Raw genomic sequence first — 10,753 nt, 5'->3', positions numbered from 1 at the left:
TTTCATTTTGCATCAGCATCTGGCCAGAGCAAGGAACGAAAAACCCTTGACACAGAAAGCATTTAGGGAAACGCTCGTTCTGGAACTTGCAGGCTTGAAATCACGCACTGCTGCCCCTCAGACTTCTGATGTTGGTCGCCACAACCCAAAACACATCACAGACGACACCACTTCTGGACGACGAAAGTGCAGACTTTGCCATCAGAAGACGCCAGTGATGTGTGCAACATGTGAGGTGCCACTGTGTTTTTTGCCTAAACGGGACTGTTTCAATGACTGGCATGTGCAGACTGGAAAATATTAATCGTTGTTTGAATGATTATTTTATTTTTACATTGTTCAGTTTATTCAAAACTAATACTTGTTCCAGAAGTGTTTCCTAGTTTAGGTCAGAGCCTTGCATAAATTTCCTGTTCCGGGGAGGAAAATGAAGGGAGAGAAGCAATCGCTTCTTGAGACGGTAATGGTCGAGTACGCACTCACACTCACACTTATATGACTAGTAAGTTTTCATCCTGTTTGTGAGCTATTGTGTTTCCATTATTCCAAAAGAAATTTTTATATATTTATTCAGTTAGGACTTTGTTGTTGGTTTTGGTTGTTTGCTCTCGCTCTCTTTTTCCCTCTGTCTCCCTCTTTTGCAGTATCCTTGGCCTAACTGAATCAAATATGACATGCTGGTGTGAGGCAGTACACTGTGTAAGTATGTAACACACACACACAGTGTTTCAAATTTAATTTGTTCTACTTACCCACACTCACTCTCTCTTTTTTTCTGTCTTTTAGTGGCTTGGGTTTCCAGTTTGTTAGAGAAGAAACCTCCTTAGTGACTGCCTTGATCAACATGTCTCCCTGCACTTTGTAAATACTGTAAATATTTTAGTTTTTCAGTAATTGTATATTTTCTATGTAATACCTAGAAGTTTACTGTAGATTTATTTGAGTAAAAAACTATTATTACAATTCCAAAGTTCTGAAATATTTGTTATAATTATATATATATATATATATACATATATATATGTATATATATATATAATATTTGTTCAAAATAAAGAGTTCAAATGTACAAATGTTGTTCTGGGGCCATATTCACAAAGAATTTTAAGGCTAAAAGTAGGTCCTAACTGGCGAATTTAGGAGCAACACCTAAAAATAATGGTCACTCCCAACTTTAGGACTCCTAATTTTTTTCACTAAGAGTAATTCACAAAGCATTTTAGCCCTAAAAGTAGCACCTAAGTCTGGGACAGCTTAAAAGAAGTCGAGAGGACTCCTAACTCACTAAGACCTATTCACAAAGGATCTTAAAATGGCCGTGCGACGCAGTGTATTGGAGACACTTAATGACACGGAGTTAATACAAAGATACCGCCTTAACCGTGAGGGAATACTGATTGTTGTGGATCTTGTGAGGGATGCAATAACAGCGCCAACTATTCGCAACAACCCAATCAGGGCCCAATTGAAATGTTTGACAACACTTCGCTACCTGGCAACGGGAAAAATGCAATTGTGTAATGCCGACGATCTAGCGATATCCCAGCCATCGGTAAGCAGATCCATCCACCAAACCATCAATGCACTCTGTAGACCCCATATTATTCGACAGTTCATAAGTTTTCCTTTGGACATTCGCCAACTCCAAAGAAACAAAGCCAGCTTTATGGATATTGCTGGTGTGCCCGGAGTGGTCGGTGCTATAGACGGGACCCATATTAAACTAATTGTACCACATCAGGATGAGGACGTGTTTGTGAATAGAAAGAAAACCCACTCCATCAATACCCAGATTGTGTTCGATGCAAACTTCACAATTCTCGATGTTGTTGCAAAGTGGCCTGGATCCACTCATGACTCGAGGATATTGATGGAAAGTGGTCTGAGGCAACTGTTTGAGAGACATCATGTGCCAGCTGGATGTCACTTGGTGGGGGACAGTGGCTATCCCTGTAAGTCGTGGCTCCTTACACCTTACCTCCGTCCACAAGTGGGACCACAGTTAAATTACAATAGGTAAGTGCACATGTTGGCTATATTATTTAGATGCCATAATTCAATAGCATGACCACAATGTCAAAGCTTTTTAAAAATTATAATGGTGGCTCTTGGTGTTGTTGGTTAAATCAATAATGTTTACTGTTCCTTGGTGTATGTTTCAGAGCACACAAGAAGACACGCAGCGTGGTGGAAAGGGGGATTGGACAGCTAAAGCGACGTTTCCACGTTTTACATAGTGAAATCCGCCTTAGTCCAGAGAAGACGAGTAAAGTGATCACTGTGTGTGCGCTTCTTCACAACCTGTGCCGGCAAAGGAACATACCACAGACAGAAGATGGTGATGAGTTTGACGATGATGATGATGATAATGATGATGAACACAGAGAATTTGTTGATGAAGTGGAACAATGTGGACTGGCATTCAGGGATCACTTTGTCTATACACACTTTAGGTAAATAATCACATATGCACAAATGAGTAAAGACACATTTTTGCTCAATTTAAGTGTGTTTATTCCCTTTGCATTTTTGCAATCTTTAGAGTGTAATATTCAGACTTTAATTGTATTAGCCTCTCTTTTGCATCAAGAACCCTTTTCTGCCTTTTTAACACACGCATTTCCATTTTCATCTTCTTTTCTTTCAGGGGTGATGGCTTTGCACCAGCAGCAGGACTGAGGGGAGAGGCAGGTGATGGGATTGTGGAAGAGGAAGCTGGAAGAGGTGCAGTAAGAGAAAGAGGTGCAGTAAGAGGAAGAGGTGCAGTAAGAGGTGCTGGAAGAGGTGCAGGAAGAGGAAGAGGTGCAGTAAGAGGAAGAGGTGCAGTAAGAGGAAGAGGTGCAGTAAAAGGAAGAGGTGCAGTAAGAGGTGCTGGAAGAGGTGCAGTAAGAGGAAGAGGTGCAGGAAGAGGAAGAGGTGCAGTAAGAGGAAGAGGTGCTGGAAGAGGTGCAGTAAGAGGAAGTGGTGCAGTAAGAGAAAGAGGTGCAGTAAGAGGAAGAGGTGCTGGAAGAGGTGCAGTACGAGGAAGAGGTGCAGTAAGAGGAAGAGGTGCAGTAAGAGGAAGAGGTGCAGTAAGAGAAAGAGGTGCAGTAAGAGAAAGAGGTGCAGTAAGAGGAAGAGGTGCAGTAAGAGTAAGAGGTGCAGGAAGAGGTGCTGGAAGAGGTGCAGTAAGAGGAAGTGGTGCAGTAAGAGAAAGAGGTGCAGTAAGAGGAAGAGGTGCAGTAAGAGGAAGAGGTGCTGGAAGAGGTGCAGTAAGAGGAAGAGGTGCAGGAAGAGGAAGAGGTGCAGTAAGAGGAAGAGGTGCTGGAAGAGGTGCAGTAAGAGGAAGTGGTGCAGTAAGAGAAAGAGGTGCAGTAAGAGGAAGAGGTGCTGGAAGAGGTGCAGTACGAGGAAGAGGTGCAGTAAGAGGAAGAGGTGCAGTAAGAGGAAGAGGTGCAGTAAGAGAAAGAGGTGCAGTAAGAGGAAGAGGTGCAGTAAGAGTAAGAGGTGCAGGAAGAGGTGCTGGAAGAGGTGCAGTAAGAGGAAGTGGTGCAGTAAGAGAAAGAGGTGCAGTAAGAGGAAGAGGTGCAGTAAGAGGAAGAGGTGCTGGAAGAGGTGCAGTAAGAGGAAGAGGTGCAGTAAGAGGAAGAGGTGCAGGAAGAGGCAAGTGGCGGTTTTCATTAGGGTATTAAGCTACCTTGATTTATTTTAATTTAATTCCCGACTTTTCTATCTGTCTCTGCCTTTTTAGAATTACACTTCACTGGGGCCTGCACAAACATGTCATTATACAGTATATGCAATTCGATGAAATTACTATTATTATTATTTTGTGTAATGTAGGACACAGACATATTTAGATGTCGTGATTCCATGATTTGGTGCGTCTGTGTTATGTTCCGCATGATGGCCCTGTCATCTAACAACCAATCACCGTGATCATTGCGAGGAAGCTCGTGCCTGAGAATTGACGTCATCCATAGCAACGAAGACTTACTCTTAGTTTAGGAGTTGTCATTTTTCCTTAGTAAAAGTAGGTCTGAAAGGCGTTGTGAATAACTTTTAAGAGAAAACTCCTATTTAAAATATTTAAGTGCGATTTAGGAGTACTCCTAGTGGTAAGATAAAATGCTTTGTGAATACGGCCCCAGAGCTATTAAGCTTTTAAGCAAAACAAAAGAATCATGCAAACATATCTGCAGCCGTTATGGGTCATTTCTCAGTTGTGAATCTGAGCTATTAAGATTTTAAGCAAAACACAAGAATCATGCAAACATATCTGCAGCTGTTATGGGTCATTTCTCAGTTGTGAATCTGATCTATTAAGATTTTAAGCAAAACACAAGAATCATGCAAACATATCTGCAGCTGTTATGAGTCATTTCTCAGTTGTGAATCTGAGCTATTAAGATTTTAAGCAAAACACAAGAATCACACAAACACATCTGCAGCTGTTATGGGTAATTTCTCAGTTGTGAATCTGAGCTATTAAGATTTTATCAGTTGTGAATCTGAGCTATTAAGATTTTAAGCAAAACACAAGAATCAAACAAACATATCTGCAGCTGTTATGGGTCATTTCTCAGTTGTGAATCTGAGCTATTAAGATTTTAACCAAAACACAAGAATCATGCAAACACATCTGCAGCTGTTATGAGTCATTTCTCAGTTGTGAATCTGAGCTATTAAGATTTTAAGCAAAACACAAGAATCACACAAACATATCTGCAGCTGTTATGAGTCATTTCTCAGTTGTGAATCTGAGCTATTAAGATTTTAAGCAAAACACAAGAATCACACAAACACATCTGCAGCTGTTATGGGTCATTTCTCAGTTGTGAATCTGAGCTATTAAGATTTTAAGCAAAACACAAGAATCACACAAACATATCTGCAGCTGTTATGGGTCATTTCTCAGTTGTGAATCTGATCTATTAAGATTTAAGCAAAACACAAGAATCACACAAACACATCTGCAGCTGTTATGAGTCATTTCTCAGTTGTGAATCTGATCTATTAAGATTTAAGCAAAACACAAGAATCACACAAACACATCTGCAGCTGTTATGAGTCATTTCTCAGTTGTGAATCTGAGCTATTAAGATTTTAAGCAAAACACAAGAATCACACAAACACATCTGCAGCTGTTATGGGTCATTTCTCAGTTGTGAATCTGAGCTATTAAGATTTTAAGCAAAACACAAGAATCACACAAACATATCTGCAGCTGTTATGGGTCATTTCTCAGTTGTGAATCTGAGCTATTAAGATTTTAAGCAAAACACAAGAATCACACAAACACATCTGCAGCTGTTATGGGTAATTTCTCAGTTGTGAATCTGAGCTATTAAGATTTTATCAGTTGTGAATCTGAGCTATTAAGACTTTAAGCAAAACACAAGAATCAAACAAACATATCTGCAGCTGTTATGGGTCATTTCTCAGTTGTGAATCTGAGCTATTAAGATTTTAAGCAAAACACAAGAATAATGCAAACACATCTGCAGCTGTTATGGGTCATTTCTCAGTTGTGAATCTGAGCTATTAAGATTTTAAGCAAAACACAAGAATCACACAAACATATCTGCAGCTGTTATGAGTCATTTCTCAGTTGTGAATCTGAGCTATTAAGATTTTAAGCAAAACACAAGAATCACACAAACACATCTGCAGCTGTTATGAGTCATTTCTCAGTTGTGAATCTGAGCTATTAAGATTTTAAGCAAAACACAAGAATCACACAAACATATCTACAGCTGTTATGAGTCATTTCTCAGTTGTGAATCTGATCTATTAAGATTTTAAGCAAAACACAAGAATCACACAAACACATCTGCAGCTGTTATGAGTCATTTCTCAGTTGTGAATCTGAGCTATTAAGATTTTAAGCAAAACACAAGAATCACACAAACACATCTGCAGCTGTTATGAGTCATTTCTCAGTTGTGAATCTGAGCTATTAAGATTTTAAGCAAAACACAAGAATCACACAAACATATCTGCAGCTGTTATGAGTCATTTCTCAGTTGTGAATCTGAGCTATTAAGATTTTAAGCAAAACACAAGAATCACGCAAACATATCTGCAGCTGTTATGGGTCATTTCTCAGTTGTGAATCTGAGCTATTAAGATTTTAAGCAAAACACAAGAATCACGCAAACATATCTGCAGCTGTTATGGGTCATTTCTCAGTTGTGAATCTGAGCTATTAAGATTTTAAGCAAAACACAAGAATCACGCAAACACATCTGCAGCTGTTATGAGTCATTTCTCAGTTGTGAATCTGAGCTATTAAGATTTTAAGCAAAACACAAGAATCACGCAAACACATCTGCAGCTGTTATGAGTCATTTCTCAGTTGTGAATCTGAGCTATTAAGATTTTAAGCAAAACACAAGAATCACGCAAACACATCTGGAGCTGTTATGGGTCATTTCTCAGTTGTGAATCTGAGCTATTAAGATTTTAAGCAAAACACAAGAATCACGCAAACATATCTGCAGCTGTTATGGGTCATTTCTCAGTTGTGAATCTGAGCTATTAAGATTTTAAGCAAAACACAAGAATCACACAAACACATCTGCAGCTGTTATGAGTCATTTCTCAGTTGTGAATCTGAGCTATTAAGATTTTAAGCAAAACACAAGAATCACACAAACACATCTGCAGCTGTTATGGGTCATTTCTCAGTTGTGAATCTGAGCTATTAAGATTTTAAGCAAAACACAAGAATCACACAAACACATCTGCAGCTGTTATGAGTCATTTCTCAGTTGTGAATCTGAGCTATTAAGATTTTAAGCAAAACACAAGAATCACACAAACACATCTGCAGCTGTTATGAGTCATTTCTCAGTTGTGAATCTGAGCTATTAAGATTTTAAGCAAAACACAAGAATCACACAAACATATCTGCAGCTGTTATGGGTCATTTCTCAGTTGTGAATCTGAGCTATTAAGATTTTAATGAAAACACTAGAATCACACAAACATATCCGCAGCTGTTATGGGTCATTTCTCAGTTGTGAATCTGAGCTATTAAGATTTTAAGCAAAACACAAGAATCAAACAAACATATCTGCAGCTGTTATGGGTCATTTCTCAGTTGTGAATCTGAGCTATTAAGATTTTAAGCAAAACACAAGAATCACACAAACATATCTGCAGCTGTTATGAGTCATTTCTCAGTTGTGAATCTGAGCTATTAAGATTTTAAGCAAAACACAAGAATCACACAAACATATCTGCAGCTGTTATGAGTCATTTCTCAGTTGTGAATCTGAGCTATTAAGATTTTAAGCAAAACACAAGAATCACGCAAACATATCTGCAGCTGTTATGGGTCATTTCTCAGTTGTGAATCTGAGCTATTAAGATTTTAAGCAAAACACAAGAATCAAACAAACATATCTGCAGCTGTTATGGGTCATTTCTCAGTTGTGAATCTGAGCTATTAAGATTTTAAGCAAAACACAAGAATCACGCAAACATATCTGCAGCTGTTATGGGTCATTTCTCAGTTGTGAATCTGAGCTATTAAGATTTTAAGCAAAACACAAGAATCACGCAAACATATCTGCAGCTGTTATGGGTCATTTCTCAGTTGTGAATCTGAGCTATTAAGATTTTAAGCAAAACACAAGAATCACACAAACATATCTGCAGCTGTTATGAGTCATTTCTCAGTTGTGAATCTGAGCTATTAAGATTTTAAGCAAAACACAAGAATCACGCAAACATATCTGCAGCTGTTATGGGTCATTTCTCAGTTGTGAATCTGAGCTATTAAGATTTTAAGCAAAACACAAGAATCACGCAAACATATCTGCAGCTGTTATGGGTCATTTCTCAGTTGTGAATCTGAGCTATTAAGATTTTAAGCAAAACACAAGAATCACACAAACACATCTGCAGCTGTTATGGGTCATTTCTCAGTTGTGAATCTGAGCTATTAAGATTTTAAGCAAAACACAAGAATCACACAAACACGTCTGCAGCTGTTATGGGTCATTTCTCAGTTGTGAATCTGAGCTATTAAGATTTTAAGCAAAACACAAGAATCACGCAAACACATCTGGAGCTGTTATGGGTCATTTCTCAGTTGTGAATCTGAGCTATTAAGATTTTAAGCAAAACACAAGAATCACACAAACATATCTGCAGCTGTTATGGGTCATTTCTCAGTTGTGAATCTGAGCTATTAAGATTTTAAGCAAAACACAAGAATCAAACAAACATATCTGCAGCTGTTATGGGTCATTTCTCAGTTGTGAATCTGAGCTATTAAGATTTTAAGCAAAACACAAGAATCACGCAAACATATCTGCAGCTGTTATGGGTCATTTCTCAGTTGTGAATCTGAGCTATTAAGATTTTAAGCAAAACACGAGACGTGCCATTAGCAAACAAATACAACAACACAGCACAAAACTGTATATTGAAGAAAGAATCATAGTTCATGTTATGTGTTATTTGCGTAATTTTATTGTTGTAATTCACTTAAACAAATGATTGTTACTCTGTTTACACTAATTTTTAATACATTTTCTGGCTGTTTTATTGTTTGTTCAAATCTAAAGTTTCATTTGTGATCTTAAATCTTTTTGCATCTTCGATCTGAACATGACTGTGACAGTGATAACGGGCGATAGCTTTATTAATGGCACATTTATTTAATGGCAGAACATTTGCCAGTTTTCATTGTCTTTAAAATGACTGGAGTCATAGCCAACTGAACATTATACAAATCAGAAAAACCCTCAACAACCCTAAATAATTCACTCGTGTTTTTTCTGAGAGTTTTAATTTTTATTTATAATGTATTTATTAAGAATGTAAAACCTTTCTGCATTCAATTTAGTTGTTATTTCAAACGAATATAGTCTCGAATAAATAGACATTATTTCAATGGTTATATTTTACATGATATGTTTAGTTGATGTTACGTAAGTCAAAACGGGCACACATGTTCTATTGTTAGTGGCTGCGCTTCCGAATAACATGTTAAATTCAGATTTGTTATCAAATTGTCCGAATTTGTTTGACATTTTACGATTTGCATTGAACACAAACAAAAAAATGTTTTTTTAGTGTAGACACTGAATCACAACTATGCATCAACCGAAAGTATGTTTTGGAGAAACAAACATGTGACATTGTGTTGTAAAATACTGCGCTGCATATAATGTTTTATTATCGGAAAATACTCTTCATTTTTTAGGAGTGTTAAAAAGAGCCGTATTGTTGAAGAAATAGTTAAACCTTCAAACATATATGTTTGATTTTAGACTTCATTAATATAGGAACATGTGAAATAAAGATTTATGAAGTCTTGATAGTTCATTTGTCCAACCTCTAGTCTGTCACCCATTCACATGCAAATGATGGAGGTTAAAAGGCCGCTTTCAGGCACAGGCAGGTCATATTTGAGACAGACTTCATACGATCAGCACCAACTGTTCCAGAGGATCCTTTAGTAAAATAAACCTATTTTTTCAAGGTAAGTCGAGCAGTCTTTCTAGAAATGTTGTGCTTATTTTTTCATGATTTAAATCATTAAATTGAACAATTATGTTGTTTACTCCATTTCAGATGAGGTTGGATTGCCCCCTTTGTGTGTCCCAAGTGAACAATTTGGGCCATCATTTTAGAAATGTTCACTCCATCGCCAACGCTCAAGAGCGTCAACTATTACTGAGACTGGCCAGAGGAAGAGTGCTGCTTAGAGATTTAAGCTGTCCCGTGTGATCCAGAGAATTTAAATCAATCGAAAAGCACATAGTGAGAGGTCACCCACATCTAACTGAGTATATTCAAAGGGTTTGTGACCGAAGTGATTTAGAAAAGATAACACAACGTGTATAATGTATGTGACCATTTATATCAACTATGATTTTTATTTCATTTTCAGGCTTCTGTGGTATCAGAATTGACCAATGACCTCAAATTGAGAGTCACGAAAGACAAAATGAAACAGCTGAGGGCGTCAAACACCCTCATACCGATGAGAAGTTTCTTTGATTTGACGGAGCACCAGAGGCCAGAATCAGAGGAAACGGAGGCTTACACCTCTCAGGATACAGGCAGCGAGCATATCTCCACCTCAGGCTCCTGTTGATTTACTCAAAGTTCTGGGCAGGTGATCTAGGGACATGTTATACAGAATCATATACATACATTAATAATAGCAACACATTAATAATCACTCGCTTTTTTCTTTCACGTGTATTGAAGTTAGGCAAATGTTTTCTTGTACAGACACATCTTCACAGCAACAGGAGATCATTGAGAACCCCTTTGATGTTTCAACTCTCAACTTCAATGATCTGCAAGAATTTATAAACGCTGAAAATTACTTCGTTTGGTTTCAAATTTGTGTTTTTTAAATTTAAACTTGACAAATAACTTTGAAAAAGCTTCACTTATTTTTTTTATTGAGTTTTTTTGCTGTGTGTGTGTTTACATAACTTGTCTTTCATGGCAGTTTATAATTGGGAAGCACTTTTAAAGTTTTTACAGTGTATATATATTTTTTTAATGTTTGCCTATTTTTTTGGTTGTCATTTATATTTTTACAGTATTTTATAACATTAAAATGTGTGGATTTGTAACTTTTCTAACTTATACGTTTAATCTGTTTTATTGATGTTTATCTTAATGAATACTATGAGAGTAAATCAGTTCTTGCTATTTTAAATTAAAATCACAATTAACAGTAAGCTATGGAGACTCATTATCAGATCATGCAGCAAGTTGCATAACATGATCTTGGATC

At 37.3% G+C, this 10,753-nt stretch overlaps 1 protein-coding gene across 1 annotated transcript; it reads left to right on the top strand.

The window, feature by feature from the left end:
- The first annotated feature begins 1,312 nt into the window (after positions 1–1,312).
- LOC130416969 (putative nuclease HARBI1) lies at positions 1,313–10,096 on the top strand. Its single transcript, XM_056742325.1, has 4 exons — positions 1,313–2,016; positions 2,163–2,453; positions 2,648–2,729; positions 9,890–10,096. The coding sequence occupies exons 1-4, from the start codon at positions 1,313–1,315 to the stop codon at positions 10,094–10,096; spliced, it is 1,284 nt and encodes a 427-aa protein (XP_056598303.1).
- Positions 10,097–10,753: the final 657 nt, after the last annotated feature.

Source organism: Triplophysa dalaica, unplaced genomic scaffold, assembly GCF_015846415.1.
Source record: "Triplophysa dalaica isolate WHDGS20190420 unplaced genomic scaffold, ASM1584641v1 Contig4, whole genome shotgun sequence".
In the NCBI taxonomy this organism is placed as follows: Eukaryota; Metazoa; Chordata; class Actinopteri; order Cypriniformes; family Nemacheilidae; genus Triplophysa; species Triplophysa dalaica.
This window is presented reverse-complemented; position numbering and strand designations above follow the sequence as displayed.